General features: G+C 43.3%; 1 protein-coding gene across 1 annotated transcript in view; it reads left to right on the top strand.

The window, feature by feature from the left end:
• The window catches only part of LOC117497833 (protein furry homolog-like), a gene marked incomplete at its 3' end in the record, with an annotated part of 71,693 nt that overhangs the window by 1,859 nt on the left and 49,141 nt on the right, over positions 1 to 20,693 (top strand). The window contains 1 exon segment of the mRNA XM_034149855.1: positions 4,299 to 4,364. Within this exon segment, the coding sequence (XP_034005746.1) occupies positions 4,299 to 4,364 (66 nt within the window).

The raw sequence follows: 20,693 nt of genomic DNA, 5'->3' as shown, positions 1-20,693 counted from the left end.
CGATTTTGATGGTTGACACCTCTTTCTGACCGTTAGAGCCTATAGAATCGAAGGGGGAGTTCCTAAAATCCATCTAAACATTTCCCATTGAGGAATGAGAGTGATGCGCACGCAGCTTGCCCAAACTGAAAGCTATGTTGCGCTCTGAAAACTGAAAACTAGGCTTATTGATCATAAATATGATGATGATGGATTATCAGTAATCATTTCAAAGTGACACAGAGACATTGGATTAACCTTCAGCAGCGTTTATATGCGTTTTAATGCCATTGAACACAACTTTGATCACAAAACAGCAAAGGTAAGACGTATTTGCCGTTTTGACCCCATAAAGCTACGTTGTGTGATGTCTGGGTTTGCTTCCCCTGCCGTGAGTTTTGATACTTATACCCCTAGAATCTGTGGAATCTCAGCTTTCATATGATATCTTGTTTGTGCAGATAGCATAGAATAGAATAGAAGAATAGGGAGGGATGAAACCCTCTTTAATGGTCACACATGCAGAGCACACAGCACACACAGTGAAATTTGGCCTCTGCTTTTAACCCATCCTAGTACAAGGAGTCTAGTACTAGGAGCAGTGGGCAGCTATTGTACAGCGCCCGGGGAGCAATGGGAGTGGGGGGGGAAGGGGGGTGTCCGGTGCCTTGCTCAAGGGCACCACGGCAGGGCAGGAGGTGAACTGGGACCTCTCCAAGTAGAAGTCCACACTCCATATTTAGGTCTTGGTCGGGGACTTGAACCAGCGACCCTACGGCTCCCAGTCCAAGCCCCTACTGACTGAGCCACTGCCGGAAGTATAAAATATTTATACCGTGAGTTATGTGCTTAGTGCTAATTCAGAGGCTCAGCGTTAGACTTGTGTTTTTTATTTTGTGAAAAATGGTTCGTATCGTCAGTTAGCTGAGTTTCTACCCGTTAAGTGGGTATGACACATTCATAGTTTGTTCAATGTGAAGAAGCCCTCAGACGCTGTTTCTTGCAGCGGGGGCTTAACAGGTTAATAGTCTTATGGTCTGTGGGATGAAACTGTCCTCTGAGTCCTGGTGTTTCAGTCTGGATGCTGCAGACAGAACAGTTTGTTGTTCACTGGGGACAGCGGGCGATGTTTATCTGTTTTGTTCGCGTCACGTTAGCGTCGGATGAATGTTGTTTTGGTTAGATGTGGTCTGACAACAGGATCTGGATTATAGGACTGTTTTGGAAAAGATTTTGGAGATATGATGAGTGTCAGGAAACAGAGTAGGGCTGCACGATGTGGAAAATAAACCTTCTCATGCTATGATTTTGACTGGTTTTGCAGTATTATTCGCTATATTCAATTGATTGATCATGTATGGAACAATCTCTGCAGCAATTATTACGTTACTGCTACGTTTTTTGCAATTTTTGATAACATTTTGATTAATTATGATACAAGGGTAACAATTCATTTTAAGAGTAATTGAAAAGTGCCGAGTTAATACATAGTTTACCTTTTTAAAATGAAGTAAATACTTGACCCGTACATTTTAAAAAGCCAACCTTTAATCTTAACTTTGCATCGATATTTTCTTCCACTCATGCATTTGTTTATAAAATAAAGACGTGAAGAGAAAGTGTTGGAGCACCGTCTCAAGAACAGGGACATGCAGTTTAACCGGTTTATTTCCTGTTCGATGTTGTAGAAATAATCAGCTCAGGTTTCCAGCACTTTGTACGATGAGATGTGAAGAGAAACAGGGTTTAGTCTGCACCGTAAAATGTTAAAGTGATGCCAGAAAACAACATTTCTGTTCCTCAGAAACTGTATAATTCCTCCAGAAATCTGAGCATCAAAACCGAGCGTCAGACGGCAGTGACAGCTTTGTTTTTACGGAGCTCCGACGTCACGTTGTTGTTACGTCACGTCGTTGTTTACGTCAGGAGGACATCTTGTATACGGGCGTCATATTATCTTCATATATCTTATAAACAAAATCAGAGACACAGTTGATGTAGAAGAGACATGAAGAAGAGGGGACACGTGTTGAGTAGAAGAGACATGAAGAAGAGGGGGACACATGTTGATGTAGAAGAGACATGAAGAAGAGGGGACACATGTTGATGAAGAAGAGACATGAAGAAGATGGGGACACATGTGATGAAGAAGAGACATGAAGAAGAGGGGACACATGTTGATGAAGAAGAGACATGAAGAAGAGGGGACACATGTTGATGAAGAAGAGACATGAAGAAGAGGGGACACATGTTGATGAAAGAAGAGACATGAAGAGAGGGGACACATGTTGATGAAGAGGGGACACATGTTGATGTAGAAGAGACATGAAAGCAGCGGGACACATGTTGATGAAGAAGAGACATGAAGAAGAGGGGACACATGTTGATGTAGAAGAGACATGAAGAAGAGGGGACACGTGTTGATGAAGAAGAGACATGAAGAAGAGGGGACACGTGTTGATGAAGAAGAAGAGACATGAAGAAGAGGGGACACGTGTTGATGTAGAAGAGACATGAAGAGAGGGACACGTGTTGATGAAGAAGAGACATGAAGAAGAGGGGACACGTTTGATGATGTAAAGAGACATGAAGAAGAGGGGACACTGTTGATTGTAGAAGAGACATGAAGAAGAGGGGACACATTGTTTGATGAAGAAGAGACATGAAGAAGAGGGGACACATGTTGATGTAGAAGAGACATGAAGAAGAGGGGACACGTGTTGATTGTAGAAGAGACATGAAGAAGAGGGGACAGTGTGATGTAAGACGAGACATGAAGAAGAGGGACACGGTTGATGTAGAAGAGCACATGAAGAATAGAAGAGGGGACCAACGTGTTTGATGTAGATAGAAGACATGAAGAAGAGGGGACACGTGTTGATGTAGAAGAGACATGAAGAAGAGGGGACACATGTTGATGTGAAGAGGACATGAAGAAGAGGGGACACGTGTTGATGAAGAAGAGACTGAAGAGAGGGGACACGTGTTGATGTAGAAGAGACATGAAGAATAAGTGGATTTTGCATCATAGGTACCTTAACAAGAGTTTTGAAACTCGTTAACATGCTGACTCGTCTGTTCCACATGTGATTCATCCTGATGTCACATGATCCTCATTTCTGTTGCAACGTCTTGTTTGATCATGACGTTGATCAAACTGGGAGAAAAACCTCTCCATCATACTTTAGGAAACTGCGTCACTGTTACCCTTCTGGCAACATCTAAGAAAGCCCAGGTGCATCTCTGCCCACCGCTCAGTTTGCTTTTGATGCCTTTTCACTTCCACCAGATTAAATAGAAGGAGGCTTGTGATTCGTCGTGCCAGTCGCTGAACTCAAAGCTAGGTTTACGTCTTGCTGGCTAATGATGGAACTTCTCACTATTGGGTTGACGTGTATATAAACTAATATGGGAATCAACCTCAAGTTTTGAAGCTGGAGGTTCCTTGTATGATAATAATAATGCATTTTATTCATAGGGTTGCTTTTCTAGAAACTCACAGAGTAAGAATGCATAAAAACATAGTTAAAATAACACACTTAAAAAATATATAAAACACAACATTAATTACAGATTAAAAGCCGTTGATTTGTGATTTGAACATGGTGAGATTGGGGCAGTGAGTTCAAGGTATACTGGCTAACCATGTACCGCTGTAATAAATAGTAAATAAATGAATTAAAAATGACGATCAGATCTGAGGCTGCTGTAGAGTTAGATTATAATCTGAGTCGTGCTGACGGCGTGAATCCTCTTCTGAAGGTCTGCTATTGTCTCCACAGATCAGGTAGTTAAAGGTTTAGTGATGTGTGTGTGTGTGTGTGTGTGTGTGTGTAATTATGTGTGGCTTTGTGCAGCGCTGCCTGTTGGAGCACGCTCGCCGCTGTTTGCTTTAAACTCTGCAACTACTAGCTTCACTAACACTCAACAATCAGCTTATCTGCTGCTGCTTTGGAGAGAAATCTAATCTGATTTGGCTTCTAACTGGTGTATGCGTGCAGATATGTTTGTTGATATTCATTTTAAAAGACGACGAGAGCTGCAAACAATGAGCTAATCTGACTATTTGAAGTTATTCTTCTGCCTCTAAAGTCTGTGTCCAGCCTCTCAAGTCTGTGTCCAGCCTCTCATGTCTGTGTCCAGCCTCTCATGCTAAAGGGACTATCTTTGGACATGTAAACCTCTGACTCTGAGGAACAGGCATAGACATTATAATCCATTAAAGTCTAAATAATCTGCAGATCTTTGGTTAGTTGCAGCGCTTAAGATGACTCTAATTCCTTTTACAATCTTTCCCTCCTTTCTTTCTGTCCTACTAGGAAACATCCGTCATGTTAGGAAATTCTTCTTTTTTGGTCCTGCTCGCGCTGGCAGGGGTCAGCACGGTGAGTTGTGTAATCAGATTACTGCAGCTTGGTATTCTGCAGGATGTTTCCTTGTGTGAGCTCGGGCCGCTCCCTTGTTGCAGAACAGCCTGAGTTGGTTTTGAAGGTGGTGCGTCTCCTTCTGCCTCGGGCACGGTGACCTCACTGATTCCTGGGAAGGGCTTGATTCGGACGGTATTTGGTTAACGGGTGTGCAGCAGGTTTCTGTTTGTGATCTGGGAGTGTGCTGCTGAAACTTCTGTGTGAGTGTGTGTGTGTGTCAGCCTGCACACACTCATTCATCAGGATTCTTCAGCAGCTATGAGCCAAGTGCAGTGGAACAGCCCATAATGCTGCATGGTGTCATCGCTGCAACACAAAACGCTGTGCATCACTCTGAGCTCTTTCCCAACAACTTCCTCTTCACATTTTAAAGGTCTCCTATTATACAAAATGTCCTTTCTGATGTCTTCTCTACATCACCATGTGTCCCTGGTGTGTCCCCGGTGTGTCCCCCGGTGTGTCAGGAGACTCTCAAAGTGATGTCTTCTCTACATCACTATGTGTCCCCAGTGTGTCCCCGGTGTGTCAGGAGACTCTCAAAGTGATGTCTTCTCTACATCACCATGTGTCCCCGGTGTGTCCCCGGTGTGCAGGAGACTCTCAAAGTGATGTCTTCTCTACATCACTATGTGTCCCCAGTGTGTCCCCGGTGTGTCAGGAGACTCTCAAAGTGATGTCTTCTCTACATCACCATGTGTCCCCGGTGTGTCCCCGGTGTGTCAGGAGATCTCAAGTGATGTCTTCTCTACATCACTATGTGTCCCCAGTGTGTCCCCGGTTGTGTCAGGAGACTCTCAAAGTGATGTCTTCTCTACATCACCATGTGTCCCCGGTGTGTCCCCGGTGTGTCAGGAGACTCTCAAAGTGATGTCTTCTCTACATCACCATGTGTCCCTGGTGTGTCCCCGGTGTGTCCCCGGTGTGTCAGGAGACTCACAAAGTGATGTCTTCTCTACATCACCATGTGTCCCCGGTGTGTCCCCGGTGTGTCCCCGGTGTTGTCAGGAGACTCTCAAAGTGTCAGGAAATAAACCCCTCTCTCTTTTCCTCCGTACCCACATCTCTAAAAACGGGGGATCAACGGAGCTGATCCAGATTTGCTGCGTCATGACCACATTACTAAAATGTGGGCGGGCTTTACACCCACGGGCCAATCAGAAACGTAGCTGTCAGAAACAATGAGACGTGTTCTGGACGTAATATGGTCTGTGTTTACATTAGCATGGCTAACACTCAGAGCTAACCTGTACTGGAGAGGAGTATGTGTGAAGAAGGAGGAAATCAAAAGGAAGTCACCTTGTGGTAAACCTGAGAGAGAGAAAGAGTTTGAGCTCCATACTGTTTCAGAGAGACTCCTTCATGTGGTTTGGAACATGATATGGAGTTTAGTCACGGCAGCATTTAGCTGAGTTTCTGCTGGGAGAGTTCTCCTGATGAGATCTACTCTCTCTCAAATGGCGCGTTTCCACTACAGCGCGCATCCCGGTTTAAGAGGGCTGTGACGTCAGCGGCCCGTCTTTGGTTGCGTTTCCACTTGGCCTAGTACCGGCCGGCGGGTCCTAATTCACAGTTTTTCTGGCCTCATAAAATCGTGGGTTCTAGGGCCAGAGACAACGAGGCTGAGTCGGGCTGAGTATGCTAAACTAGAGAGAGCATCGCTTGACAAGGGGGCTACAAACTACAACAAGATGGACATATTTGACCGTGATTAATTGTAATACACGTTTCAAAATGATGCCGAAGTAACAACATACTGATACCGGTTAGTAAAAACCATGAATTAATGCTTTGTCAAGTCTGCAGACAGACGGCAGGGGGAAACACCTTTTAAAATGCTTGTTTTCTAAATGGAGATTGGCTAAGCTAACGCAGTATATGCTCCGACCGTCCACACTCACAACAACGGCCTATACAGACATAAATAAAGCAGCGACTGTATTCTCCATGACACAGGCAGTCTGTGGTGTGTACTTGTTTAACTTTTGTCTAGTTTCTGAACAGATATGAGGAGCTGTGAGCTCTGAGTGCTAACAGCTAACGGCTGTGTTGTGTTTCTGGGGTTCTCATTGAAGAGGACGTCACGGCTCCGCCTACACTGCGTTACTATAGATACTACCCCAGTTCCTAAACTGTAATGGGAATGCGCCATAAAGTGAGCCAGTCCTAACGAGGCCCAGCCATACCGAGCGGGGCCGAGCGAGGCCGTGTAGTGGAAACGCGGCATTAAGCTACTGACCCAGAGTCAGCTCTTTAGTAACAGCTGGAAGAGAGAGGGGGGGGGGCTACAAGGATCTGTTTGGTGTTTTGAACAAAACACTTCAGAGACAGGTTTTTTTATATATCTGAGACCTATAATATATTCCTCAAAATAGTTGAACAGGAGACCTTTAACATCGGGGTGACTCCAGGGCTGGTTTGAAGCCGGTGCACAGTTGTGTTTCCACTGCAGCACAATCTGCTTCAACTCACAAACCAAATCACAGAGAGTACGTCAGAGCTTTCAGAAGCTGGACCTGAGAACTACAGAAGTGAATTTGAAGAAGTGTACCTGCTCTGAGACATGTCCGACCTTTTGTGCTGTTCTTACGTTTTAACTCTGCTCCACAGAGACTCTGCTGACCTCTCATCCGTCTGTGTTCAAATGACTTTGTTCTCAGCTTCAGCTACGAGAGAGAGAGGCTCCGTCTGTGGTGGTTATGGTACAGTCATACAGCTAGAAGTTAGATGGGAACATACTGGCCAATAACTGTACAAAAAATATATATATTCACTCCATTTTGTATTTTAACAGCGACGTATTGATTTAAATAGTTATTTTTAAAGCCTTTTTTACACATATTGTTTGTTTGGCTCATTGGCATTTGCTGAGTTTCAGCTCAATGACGGTACTCTTTGAGACGTATGTGGACGTCATCTCTCTGCTAATGATGAACATGATGGTTAGTTGCAGCTAGGGCTGTGCAATTAATTGTATTTTAATCGCAATCACGATTTTGGCCTGCCACAATTACAAAAACAACATAATCGAAAAAAAACAATTATTTATCTTTGCTAGGTTGTGACTGTGCAACATGTTTGATCTCATTTATTTTGGTCTCATTTATTTGTATTTATCATATTTATATATGTTTAGTAGCTTGGGGAAGTGCGCTCCAAAATATTTGTTGATCTTGTTTATTGGTATTTATTATTTTGATATTATTTCTTTCAATGTATCATTTATTTGTGTATTGGTTTTTCAGTTGAATTATACGTTCAGGGTAATCAACAGTTAAAAAGATACTGTTCAAATTATTATCTGTATTTGTTTTAAAGTTCAATAAATAGATGTTTTCAAAGTCAATGAATAATCGTATTTAATAATCGTGATATCAATTATTGACCCAAATAATCGTGATTATGTTTTTTGCCATAATCGCACAGCCCTACTCTCAGCACTACATGATCATTCTCAACAAAGTATAAGAAAGTATAATTACATAGAGCTGTATTAATCCCTGTAAGGAAACTCAGGTGTCATAGCAGGCAAGAGTTCATAAGGGTAAACGTGAAAGCAATAATATATACAGAAATCAGATTAGAGGTACTTTATTGATCCCCACATTGGGGAAATGTTTGCGTTGCAGCAGCATACAACACAACACAAACAAAACACGGCACATGAGTAGAAATAAACAATACTAGAATTGAAACATCTCAAAATGGAATGAAAACAGCTTTAAGAAGTAGAAGACATACAGTAGGCCGTGAAGATATAAAGTCTATAAACTCTTGACGGGCTTTAGACACAATAAAAAGCGGGATATTATCTGCATTAAGAGTGCAGGGGAAGTAGCTGAATGTACACATGCAGATATGACAGATTGTTGTGAGTAAATATAAATACACATGTCAGCGTGCACTCTTATGAATGAATCAGCTGTGAGCAGGCGTTGTGTGCGACATTTCGGAACGTCATATATTACACATTGATGACATTTTGTAGGACTAACGGACTATTGTACAAACTAATAGACTGTAAAATAACGTTTATAGATTATAGTTTCTTACAGTATGAATGAGCTGTGAGGATGTGTGGCAGACGTCGTGAGACATTTCAGAACATCATATATCAACATCTATTATAGAGGAATAATAGACAGTACCGTTTATCGATGTCGTTTCTTACAGTATTCAGTTTGAGCAGTGATGTGTGCAGACTGTTTGCTGGCATGCTCCCTCTCTGATGGATCTCGATGTCCTCTTGCAGGGCGGGGGGGGGGGGGGGGTGGTGGGGGGGGGTCAGGGATTGAATTACAGCAAATATCGATTATTGTCCACAACCAACTGCCACTCAGAGGTCCGGACAGGAAGTGCATCCTGCTGATGCGTTCAGGTGCTCATCGTTCAATCAGCTCCTCTTACAGGAAGCTGTTTATGTGCAGCGCCGTAATGTTCCCTCGTGTGTGTGTGTGTGGGGGTGGGGGTGTGTGTGTGTGTGTGGGGGGGTGTGTGTGGGTGTGTGTGGGGGGTGGTGTGTGGGGTGGTGTGTGGGGGGGTGTGTGTGTGGGGGTGGTGTGTGGGGTGTGTTGTGTGTGTGTGTGTGTGGGGGGTGGGGGTGTGTGTGTGTGGGGGTGTGTGTCCAAATTGGGATTAATAAAGTACATTTGATTTGATATTTTATCTTAGTCAAATATCCAGAAGTTTTGCTACTGATTTTATTTCAACATCATAATCATAGTGATACAAATAAACTAATTTAATGATATAGATTAAAAATAAAGAAGCACAAAAACGCATTAATTCATAATAATTAAAAATTAAATATATATAAATAATAACACTTTTAGTATGATATATGAAACAGACCAAAGGTGACATCAAATGCACTCTTATCCCAATTTGGAAGAAATCAAACACAGCAGCTAAACAACAAACCCATATCAGCCAGTGACGTGTGTGTGGGCCAGAAGGAAGTGCACACACTGCAGTTCCTCTAGTGCCAACAGGGGGATGGATGCAGAAAGGAGCCATGTCCAGAGACCCCCAGAGACCCCCATTGTTAAAATGCCCAACTTGACAGCAGAAAATAAACATGTTTCTAGCCTGGATCCAATCAAAGTCATTCTGGATAGAGTTTAGATTCCACCTGCATGACAATGGAACAGGGAGTGCATTTTTTTAGCGTGAGTAAATTAGTAAGTAAAGTAAGTTTTGCCGTGAGTGAATGAAAGTCTTATTTCTTCTTGAGGTCTGCAGTGAAGCGTGTACACATGTGCTGAATATGAAAACACTCTCAGTGTGTGCCCACTGTGCGACTGGCAAGGATAAACAACCTGTGGCCGTCGAGCCAGTCAGAGACATCTGAGGCCGGCCTGCCTATGTTTGTGTTTTCACTGCTAGTTTAAAAAAATAAAATCATTAATGAAGTTTCAGCTCAGACCCCACGCTTCATAAGTCTCCCCCTGGCCCACCTACATTTCTCCAGGCCCACCCACACAATCATTCCTGGCTACGCCACTGATATCAACTGTAGAATATGTAATGTAACCCTGGTTACACTCATTATTTGTATAGGTCCACATGTATTGTGTGTGTTTCTCTGGTCTCTGTCAGCTGTGTGTGTGTGTGTGTGTTGGTGTGTGTGTGGTGTGTGTGTGTGTGTGTGTGTGTGTTGTGTGTGTGTGTGTGTGTGTGTGTGTGTGTGTGTGTGGTGTGTGTGTGTGTGTGTGTGTGTGTGTGTGTGTGTGTGTGTGTGTGTGTGTGTGTGGTGTGTGTGTGTTGTGTGTGTGTGTTGTGTGTGTGTGTTGTGGTGTGTGTGTGTGTGTGTGTGTGTGTGTGTGTGTGTTGTGGTGTGTGTGTGTGTGGTGTGTGTGTGTGTGTGTGTGTGTGTGTGTGTGTGTGTGTGTTGTGTGGTGTGTGTGTGGCCGCCTCCCAGCCTCTGCTTGTGTTGATTGTTTGCAACGAGCTCTGCGTCTTTTTGCATAACTTGTGTAGCGAGGACATGTGACGGAGAGAGAGAGACTCAGAGCAGACGGAGAGCGTTTGTCTGTACTCAGAATATTTCCATAACAAACTTAATCCTGACCCAAAATGTCTTTATGTGTCATGGAGCTGTTTTTAATTCTCTGTCAGAGCAGGTAGATTATCTGTGTGTGTGTGTGTGTGTGTCAGACACACACACACACTCACACTCACACTCACACACACTCACACTCACACACACACACACACACACACACACACACTCACGGAAGCACTCTGTAGTGAGTGACTGTTTTATTCTGTTAATAGCCTGGTAGCTTGTGGAGACTGTGATGATGTAATGTGTGTGTGACCGCACTGGGTGTGAGCTTCAGATCAGCTGCTAGAGAGTAGGGCTGGGTGCTATATTGATGTTTCTTTAAAGAGTCCTCTCCTGCTGATGTTCAGGTGTATATCAGTATGTAGTGTCTCTACTTTAAAGAGTCCTCTCCTGCTGATGTTCAGGTGTATATCAGTATGTAGTGTCTCTACTTTAAAGAGTCCTCCTGCTGATGTCCAGGTGTATATCAGTATGTAGTGTCTCTACTTTAAAGAGTCCTCTCCTGCTGATGTTCAGGTGTATATCAGTATGTAGTGTCTCTACTTTAAAGAGTCCTCTCCTGCTGATGTCCAGGTGTATATCAGTATGTAGTGTCTCTACTTTAAAGAGTCCTCTCCTGCTGATGTCCAGGTGTATATCAGTATGTAGTGTCTCTACTTTAAAGAGTCCTCTCCTGCTGATGTCCAGGTGTATATCAGTATGTAGTGTCTCTACTTTAAAGAGTCCTCTCCTGCTGATGTTCAGGTGTATATCAGTATGTAGTGTCTCTACTTTAAAGAGTCCTCTCCTGCTGATGTCCAGGTGTATATCAGTATGTAGTGTCTCTACTTTAAAGAGTCCTCTCCTGCTGATGTTCAGGTGTATATCAGTATGTAGTGTCTCTACTTTAAAGAGTCCTCTCCTGCTGATGTTCAGGTGTATATCAGTATGTAGTGTCTCTACTTTAAAGAGTCCTCTCCTGCTGATGTTCAGGTATATATCAGTATGTAGTGTCTCTACTTTAAAGAGTCCTCTCCTGCTGATGTTCAGGTGTATATCAGTATTGTGTCTCTACTTTAAAGAGTCCTCTCCTGCTGATGTTCAGGTGTATATCAGTATGTAGAGTCTCTACTTTAAAGAGTCCTCTCCTGCTGATGTTCAGGTGTATCAGTATGTAGTGTCTCTACTTTAAAGAGTCCTCTCCTGCTGATGTTCAGGTGTATATCAGTATGTAGTGTCTCTACTTTAAAGAGTCCTCTCCTGCTGATGTTCAGGTGTATATCATATGTAGTGTCTCTACTTTAAAGAGTCCTCTCCTGCTGATGTTCAGGTGTATATCAGTATTAGTGTCTCTACTTTAAAGAGTCCTCTCCTGCTGATGTTCAGGTGTATATCAGTATGTAGTGTCTCTACTTTAAAGAGTCCTCTCCTGCTGATGTTCAGGTGTATATCAGTATGTAGTGTCTCTACTTTAAAGAGTCCTCTCCTGCTGATGTTCAGGTGTATATCAGTATGTAGTGTCTCTACTTTAAAGAGTCCCTCTCCTGCTGATGTTCAGGTGTATATCAGTATGTAGTGTCTCTACTTTAAAGAGTCCTCTCCTGCTGATGTTCAGGTGTATATCTATGTAGTTCTTATTGTTTAACACTATACTTCATTCAGATATTTTCACGTATAACAAAAGTTCCATTTGTCCATTTTGCAATCAATATATTTAATTGTGCAGAACCTTTGAATTATTGATGACACTTTCCACAGAGGAGTCTCTTAGTTTTCTCTAAATGTATACATTTCATTTCTCAAATGTAGTCTTAAGAATATAGTGTGCATATTCTTAAAATATCTCACATGTCAGTTTCTATTCCAGTATTGTGCAACCATAGAGTCACGGTTTGTTGTGATGAAATATCTCAACATATTTTACATTCTGTGTGTGAGGAGGGCTTGTTTGCTTTGTTTTGCACAATATTGTTATAATTCAGGGCAGAGGTCTGATATAATAGTGGTGTGTTCCCCCTCAATGTTTTTATGACATGTCACGTGTTAGACGCTTTTATCCAAAGCGACTTACATACTCAGTACTGTGGGCAATCCCCACAGGAGCACTTTGGCTGACTGCAGTGGGGTTTGAACCTGTGCTCCCTGATCCCAACACCAACGCACTATCCACTGCGCCACACGCCTCCCAATAAGAATAAGAATCCTTTATTAATCCCACAGAGGGGAAATGTACATTTGAGCCAAAGACAGCTTAATGTCTCCTAAGAAGCATGAATACAGAAAGTAATATACTTGTAGTCTTTGTGCTAAATAGTGTGTTGTTTATGGCTGTCGCTTTCTTAATAAGAAAGTTTTGACATTAGTGTACTTTGCAAATTGGCTGGTTTGATTAATCAAAACACCATCTTGTGGCTTTCCTCTCTTTTCTCTCTCTCCCGGTTGTGTTTATATTTTGTTACTTCCCTTTGTACCCCTAGCCTAGGAGGGAACGTAACACATTTAAAAAGTTACACAATTTACAAAATCCTGTACAAAGACATCCTGTAACCGTTCTGAGGATTTAGCAGCCAGGTATATATTGCACATTATTAACAGCATATATATATATATATATGTATGTTCCTCCCCCCGCCTCCTGCTGCAGTCAGAGTGACGCATCAGTATTTGTGAGGATCGCACAGGAAGTCAGGCTCTGATTGGCCGACGGGGGAAGGCAGCTCTGACATCAACACTCGCAGCCTTTTGATGACGTCAGCCCTCCCCCTCCCTCTCTGTTTGCTGTTGAAAGAGGAGAAGGGGAGGGGCTGCTGCTCAGCCAATGGGGAGGCAGAGAGTGTTTGGGGGAGGCTGGCACTCACACAGGAAGAGAGGAGGAGGGAATGTTGCATTGTTTAGACTTCTGTCGCAGACTCGCTGCTCAGCTGGACTCTCACGCTGCGCCGGAGGAGATGAGGAGGCTCTGAACTCCCGTCTGGATACTTTGAGAGACATGATACCCGGGGAAACTGAACTCTTATCTCTCCGAGTGTCTCTGGGAAACACATCTCTGGAGGAAGTCTTCTTCATCAGAGGAAACAATTTCAGAGTGACATCGCTCCAGAGGAAACTAAACTCTTCTCTTTGAGTAACATCTCTCCGGAGGAAATGCATCTCTCCGAGTATCTCTGAGTATCTCTGAGTATCTCTCTGAGTATCTCCGAGTATCTCTTACTATCTCCGAGTATCTCTGAATATCTCTGAGTGTCTGAGTATCTGAATAGTTATCCGGAGGAAACACATCTCTCTGAGTATCTCCGAGTATCTCCGAGTATCTCCGAGTATCTCCGAGTCTCCGAGTATCTCCGAGTATCTCCGAGTATCTCCGAGTATCTCTGATATCTCTGAGTGTCTGAGTATCTGAATAGTTATCCGGAGGAAACACATCTCTCCGAGTATCTCCGAGTATCTCCGAGTATCTCCGAGTATCTCCGAGTATCTCCGAGTATCTCCGAGTATCTCCGAGTATCTCTGAGTATCTCCGAGTATTTGTCCGGAGGAAACTAACCTCTTCTCTCTGAGAATCTCTGAGTAACGTCTCTCTGGAGGAAATTAAACTCTTCTCTGAGTAACGTCTCTCGGATAAACCTTTTCTCTCTGGAGGAAACTAAACTCTTATCTCTGGATAAAGCTCTTCTCTCCAGAGGAACCTCTTGTCCTCCTCGGTCAGGATGCTGCCGTCCTGCTGCACCTGTGGAGGATAGTGCTGTGGGTGCACGACCATCAGGATGTTTTTATAGAAAGGGTTTTTGAGGTGTCAAGTCGTGCCGCCGCCATGCTGAGTCTGCAGGATTCTGTGTTCTTTGAGATCAGCATCAAGTCTCTGCTGAAGTCGTGGAGCAGCAGCTGTGAGTAGCCCGTCGTGTTTACATACCTCAGTTATCTGCAGCAGCGTACCTGCACATTTACAATCAGCACATCTCCTCCCGAGTGAGAGCAGGTATTAATGCAGGTGTCAGGATGACGGATGGTGTTTGGGGTTAGCTGGTTTGATGTGTGTGCAGCTGCAGATATACTCTTTAGCAACTTTAGAAAACATTTTCTCATCGTTATTTCTGCTTATTGCATATTTTCAGATGCTTTAAATGTCTCAAATCTGCACCACTTAAGCTCAAAGGTCATAAAACTGTAAAATAATTGAATAAAGTCATGGAATCGTGCCTTAAATTCCCTCAAATACATGTTTTTTCATCATCTAGGTAAACACAAAACATGCAGCCTTAAGTTTAAAAATGTATTTGAACAATGTAAATGTTTTTGAGAGTAGACTTAAAGGCGCCACTGACGTCACCACAGTGAGGACAGTTGGCTTCTTCTCTCTGCTGCACGGCCACTGAATGCTTTACATACAATGCTTTTATTTGAGATCAATTCAAACTGCATGATGCAAACAGCGCCTCCATTATTCTCCTTCCTCCTCTCCTGCAGCAGCTCATGTTTCCCTGCTATTGATCCACTTCTGGCTTCCTCCTATTATTAGCTTCAGCAAATAATGAAGCCCATATCAGACATATCACAGCCCATATAGAGTGCTGCAGGATGTGGTGAATCTGTGTTGGTCCCTGAAGGCAGCTTCGCCCTGGTCCAATGGGATTTCTCCTCTGTGTCAAACAAACGTTTCTGAGCAGGATAATCTCCACATGTTAACACCACTTAATGATTTCTGAAGTAAAAAGCTCACCCTATAAAGGAACTACAGCACGGTCACATGACTTCACGTCACTACCGCTAAGCTAAAGGTGGCTAATGTTGGGCTATAAAGGAACTACAGCACGGTCACATGACTTCACGTCACCACCGCTAAGCTAAAGGTGGCTAATGTTGGGCTATAAAGGAACTACAGCACGGTCACATGACTTCACGTCACCACCGCTAAGCTAAAGGTGGCTAATGTTGGGCTATAAGGAACGACAGCACAGTCACATGACTTCACGTCACCACCGCTAAGCTAAAGGTGGCTAATGTTGGGCTATCAAGGAACTACAGCACAGTCACATGACTTCACGTCACCACCGCTAAGCTAAAAGTGGCTAATGTTGGGCTATAAAGGAACTACAGTACGGTCACATGACTTCACGTCACCACCGCTAAGCTAAAGTGGCTAATGTTGGGCTATAAAGGAACGACAGCACAGTCACATGACTTCATGTCACCACCGCTAAGCTAAAGGTGGCTAATGTTGGGCTATAAAGGAACTACAGCACGGTCACATGACTTCATCACGTCACTACCGCTAAGCTAAAGGTGGCTAATGTTGGGCTATAAAGGAACTACAGCACGGTCACATGACTTCACGTCACCACCGCTAAGCTAAAGGTGGCTAATGTTGGGCTATAAAGGACTACAGCACGGTCACATGACTTCACGTCACCACCGCTAAGCTAAAGGTGGCTAATGTTGGGCTATAAAGGAACTACAGCACGGTCACATGACTTCATGTCACCACCGCTAAGCTAAAGGAGGCTAATGTTGAGCTATAAAGGAACTACAGCACGGTCACATGACTTCACGTCACCACCGCTAAGCTAAAGGTGGCTAATGTTGGACGTGATGACGTTTAGTCGTCTCATTTAAACACCTATTAGCAACCTCCGTTTTTATAATCCACCAGTGGGGTATTCATTGACGTATTTTAAAATCTCTTCAGCTTGTGTTAACCACAGACCTTATTTCAAGATAACAACCAAAACACATCCAGACAACCATTGACCTCCAGACCAGGGGACAGGAAGTGATGAAATGCTGAGTCACAGCACATATCACCACCCATTATGCTCCTCATGGAAATGTAGGATGCAAATAGTGTAAGCCCTAATTTGAAAAGCAGCATCGGGCCTCTTTAATGTAATGTGTTAATCGGTACAGAACAAACTGTGTAGCTCCTGCTGTAGTTTAATAGGATTGTAAATGTAATGATATATATAACGAGATGTTTGATTTGCCGCCACATTCAGATTTTTATTGAGCAGTAATGAAGATAAGCAGTTTTATAATTATTATTAGAGTTTCCCACAGTGTATTAAAGCAGCAGAAATAAATGAGGTCCTCCACTGATGTCAGGAGAAAATATAACCGCTCTATAATGATAATTAGCTCTTAGGAATACAAGCAGTCGCTCTAAAGGCCGCACATGATAGGAGTTTACTGTTTGGGTAATCATCAATATAAATGCTGTCGATACAACAGAGAGTTGTTTTATAACGTGAGGGACAATATTGAATTCAATGATATCATAAAAACTTCAGAGGAGGGTGGATTAAAACCATGGAGGTTTAATAAGAACTGGATACAGCGTGGGAGGCGGGGTCTCGTTCTTTCCTTGAGAGCTGCTCATTGGCTCATGAGGACAAAATGGCCCAACTTTTGAGAGAGCGAAACGTCACAGATTACCCAGCATGCCTGGCTGTCAGAGCAGAAGAACCCGTGGGTGTTTCTCACTGTCGAGTAAAGCTGCTTCAGAGCCACTATTTCAAGCATACTACGTCATAGAGTGCCGCCGAAGTACTGTTCCAATGTCCAGCATACTTGGAAATCTACCGAGCCCGGCGTACTTCGTTTGGAGAAATTTAGAGGCTGCACACGTGTAGACTCCGCGGTCTTAAAATCCCCACAATGCTTTGCGCACGGACCAATTTCCCCAAATCTGTGGCGGAAGATGTAAGGGGCGGGGCCTCTCATATGACGCACACCTGCACACTTGCTAGCGTGTTCCACTCTTTGTTTTCCGAATGCCAGGAAGTATTCTTGCCTCGCCTCTGAAGCAAGATGCTCGGAAGACATGTATGTGTCGGAACACCCTGTATGTGCGCTCACAGAGTATGCGCCCCTTAAGCCCCCCTCCTCTCCCACTCTCGGCTCAGTAGAATGAATGGAGAGAGAAAATAAATCTAGATTCGGCTTTTAGTGCATTTTACAACTTTAAGGACCGAATGATTCTAATAAGGGCTATAAGATACTTCACACTGGGAAGTTTATTTAGTTAAAAAACATTATCCGCTGATTTACAGACGTCTCTTTCCCCATGTTAGTCAATGGGAAAAGTCTTTCTGGGCCGGGTGACGTCACGGACTGATACGGAAGTTGCAGTACCGCCGTTTGGCCACTACGAATATTGGGCACAGCGTCCGGCGCTCTTCCTGGGGGCTTGCTTTAAAGATGCAGGTCTGAATGATGTCAACGTGACATGTGGGTCTATTATTTTCCCTTTGATTAGTTTACGAAATAAATAAGAAATCAGGGCATTAAACACTTATGGGGATACTTTTATAAGACATTTAAAACTAGCATGAAGTTTGTGTTTTTATTTGAAATACAATGTAAATGCATACATCTATGTAGTGGATGAAAAGTATTCTTCAAACATCTCACTACTATTGAACTATTTAGGCTTTTATTCACCTCTAAATGGAGTGCCAGAGTGACGTGTCCTAAAAGAAAGTAAGTTAGCATTTTACCACTTCTGGTTCCTTCGACAAAAAGCAATGGGATCTCTCCATAGGGTTTAGGAAACTAGCTGTAAATAAGGTCTGTGGTTGAGACACATTGAAGAGACGGATCACGTTTTGTTCTAGGACATTAAATCCATCAGCAGTGACCCCACTGGTGATTTCTGAAGAGTTGACGTGTCTGAAAAACGATGGTTGTTACCAAGTGGCTGAATAGGACTACAGAAGTCGTGGAGGACGTTGTACGTCATTACGCCGAACACGTAAACACTCCTCTAAGTTAGTTTGCCCTGTTCTGCTTGAAAGCAAGTACCTGCCTCCTGCTAAGTGTTCAAACAAACGCTTCAACTCGTTCCATTTAGAATCTGTGTGTTTGAATATGGATCTGAAGTTGGCGTGACGTTGAAGTCGTGCTGCTGTACTCATGGGGCGTGTGGCGCAGTGGGTTGTCCGTTGGTGTTGGGATCAGGGGTCACAGGTTCAAACCCCACTGCAGTCAGCATGTCGTTGTGTCCCTGAGACACTTCACCCCAAAGTGCTCCTGTGGGGATTGTCCACAGTATTGAGTATGTAAGTCGCTTTGGATAAAAGCGTCTAACAAGTGACATGTTGTAATGGACTCGGCTGTAGTTCCTTTATAGCATAACGTTAGCATTTTGCTTCTGGAGATTAGAGTTATGATTAGAACATTATCAAGTAGACATGTGGAGATGATCCGCTGAACAAAACGTGATCTGTCTCTTAGATGCGTCTCAACCACAGACCTGATTTCCAGCTGTTTTCCTAAACCCTATGGAGAGATCTCATTGCGTTTTTGTCGAAGGAACCGGAAGAAGTTTACTTCCAGGTTTTTAGGACGCGTCACTGTGGCTCTCTTTAGCCTTCCTTAATAAATATATATATGTTTTCATTTCTAAAACTCCTACAGTCATCCTGAAAATGGGTTATAGAGGTTATTTGCATAAAAATACACAATTTTAATGATAATTATGAGTTTTGAAGATCTATAACAGACTTCTTGGAGCTGAATGAAACAGGTCATGATAGCCTCTCTAATATTTGCTTTATATTGCTGTGGATTTATTAAAGATTCTCACCTCAAACTACATTTTACAATGACATTGAACACATGGAGAAACCAGCTCGAGTGCGCTAGAATTTGAAAGTACACAACCGAAGGGCACGAGATAAGTTTGTGCACAGATGGAAGGCTGACAGGCAGGTAGGCCATCCAGTTACTTTAGCCGGGCCGGCTCAGATGATTGGTCGTGCTTTTTACAGTACTACGGCTTCCACAGATGATATTTATTTAATGGATTTATTGTCAAAGCATTTAATATATTCATTGCTATCTGGATGTTAAGAGCATTCCATGGAATATAACAAGTGTTTCTGAAATAAATTACCTACCCCACCTTTAAGGTTGTTTTGGTGTAACTAGTTATAACTTGTCAGGCGGAGCATGTTGAGAACATTAACAGAATTGGCACACACACACACACACACACACACACACACACACACACACACACACACACACACACACACACAGGCAGTGAGTCCTTTGTCTTTCTCTTAAAAAAGTGACGTACCCACTCTCGGACCTGCATTCCTACAGTGTGTGTGGTGTGTGTGTGTTGTCCTTACAGAGGAAGTGAGCGGGCGTTTCACCCCTAGCTGTGAATAGGTGGAGTCTGAGGTTGTGTAATGCTGCTCTCATAACAAACATTGTATTACTCTGCAGTCAGGTCTTCTCTCTGTGGGAGCTGCAGAGTTTCTGACACACAGCATGGAGTCATCTGGAAAGGGAGATATTTAATAACTCTGTTCCCGCCTCAACACCTTGTCATACTTCCAGAACATTGCCTGTAGTTCTGTGTGAATGATGACAGGGACGAGCATGTGACGGCTTGAACCAATCGCAAGCTCTCGCGCTGATCTGAGACTTGTTTAGCATTTAGACTCAAACCTGTTCAGTATGTCAAAGATTCAAAGGAAATCAAAACCAGTTTCCCCCATGTCTCCTTCTCCTTCGATGAACTTGTTGACTGGTTTGCATTTTGTAACTCCAGCCAACTTCCTCCAGATTCAGCCCGAATAACTCTGTACCTGAAAACCAGTTGAGCTTTTCACATATGATCAAAGCACGCTGGAGCTTTTTGCATTCAGATTGAAATATAACCTGAGCTTCATCAGTGTTTCCCCGTACTAAGAAAGTATTCTATTTGTATTCAATATGTTTATAAATCCTTTTATTTCATGTTTTGATAATAATAAAATACACTAGGTTCTTTTTAAACTTCACATATTCTTTTTCCATATCTGTAATCCTTTGTGTTCATTTTAAAAGTTTTATTGCCGTCATTTTCAATCTTTTTATTAATTGTATCAACTGACTCGGCCAATCAGATCGAAGCATTTCTTGTTTATTTGTTTCTTGTTGTTGTCGAGAGTCAAGTGTTGAGGGAGGGGGGGGTGGGAGTGCGCTGCGTTCTGATTGGCTGAGAGGAGCTGGCTATGTGACATCATCGGGGTGTTGGTGGCAGCAGTAAACAAGAGGGAACTCTGAAAGGCTCTCTGTGCTCATGGACACACACACACACACACCACACACACACACACACCACACACTGGAACACACACACACACACACACACACACACCACACAGGACACCCACACACACACACCACTGAACACACACACACACACACACACACTGGAACACACACACACACACACACCACACACACCCACACAACAC

This window comes from Trematomus bernacchii, unplaced genomic scaffold (genome assembly GCF_902827165.1).
Source record: "Trematomus bernacchii unplaced genomic scaffold, fTreBer1.1, whole genome shotgun sequence".
Classification (NCBI taxonomy): domain Eukaryota; kingdom Metazoa; phylum Chordata; class Actinopteri; order Perciformes; family Nototheniidae; genus Trematomus; species Trematomus bernacchii.
Note: the sequence above shows the minus strand (reverse complement) of the source record. Positions and strands in the feature narration are given on the sequence as shown.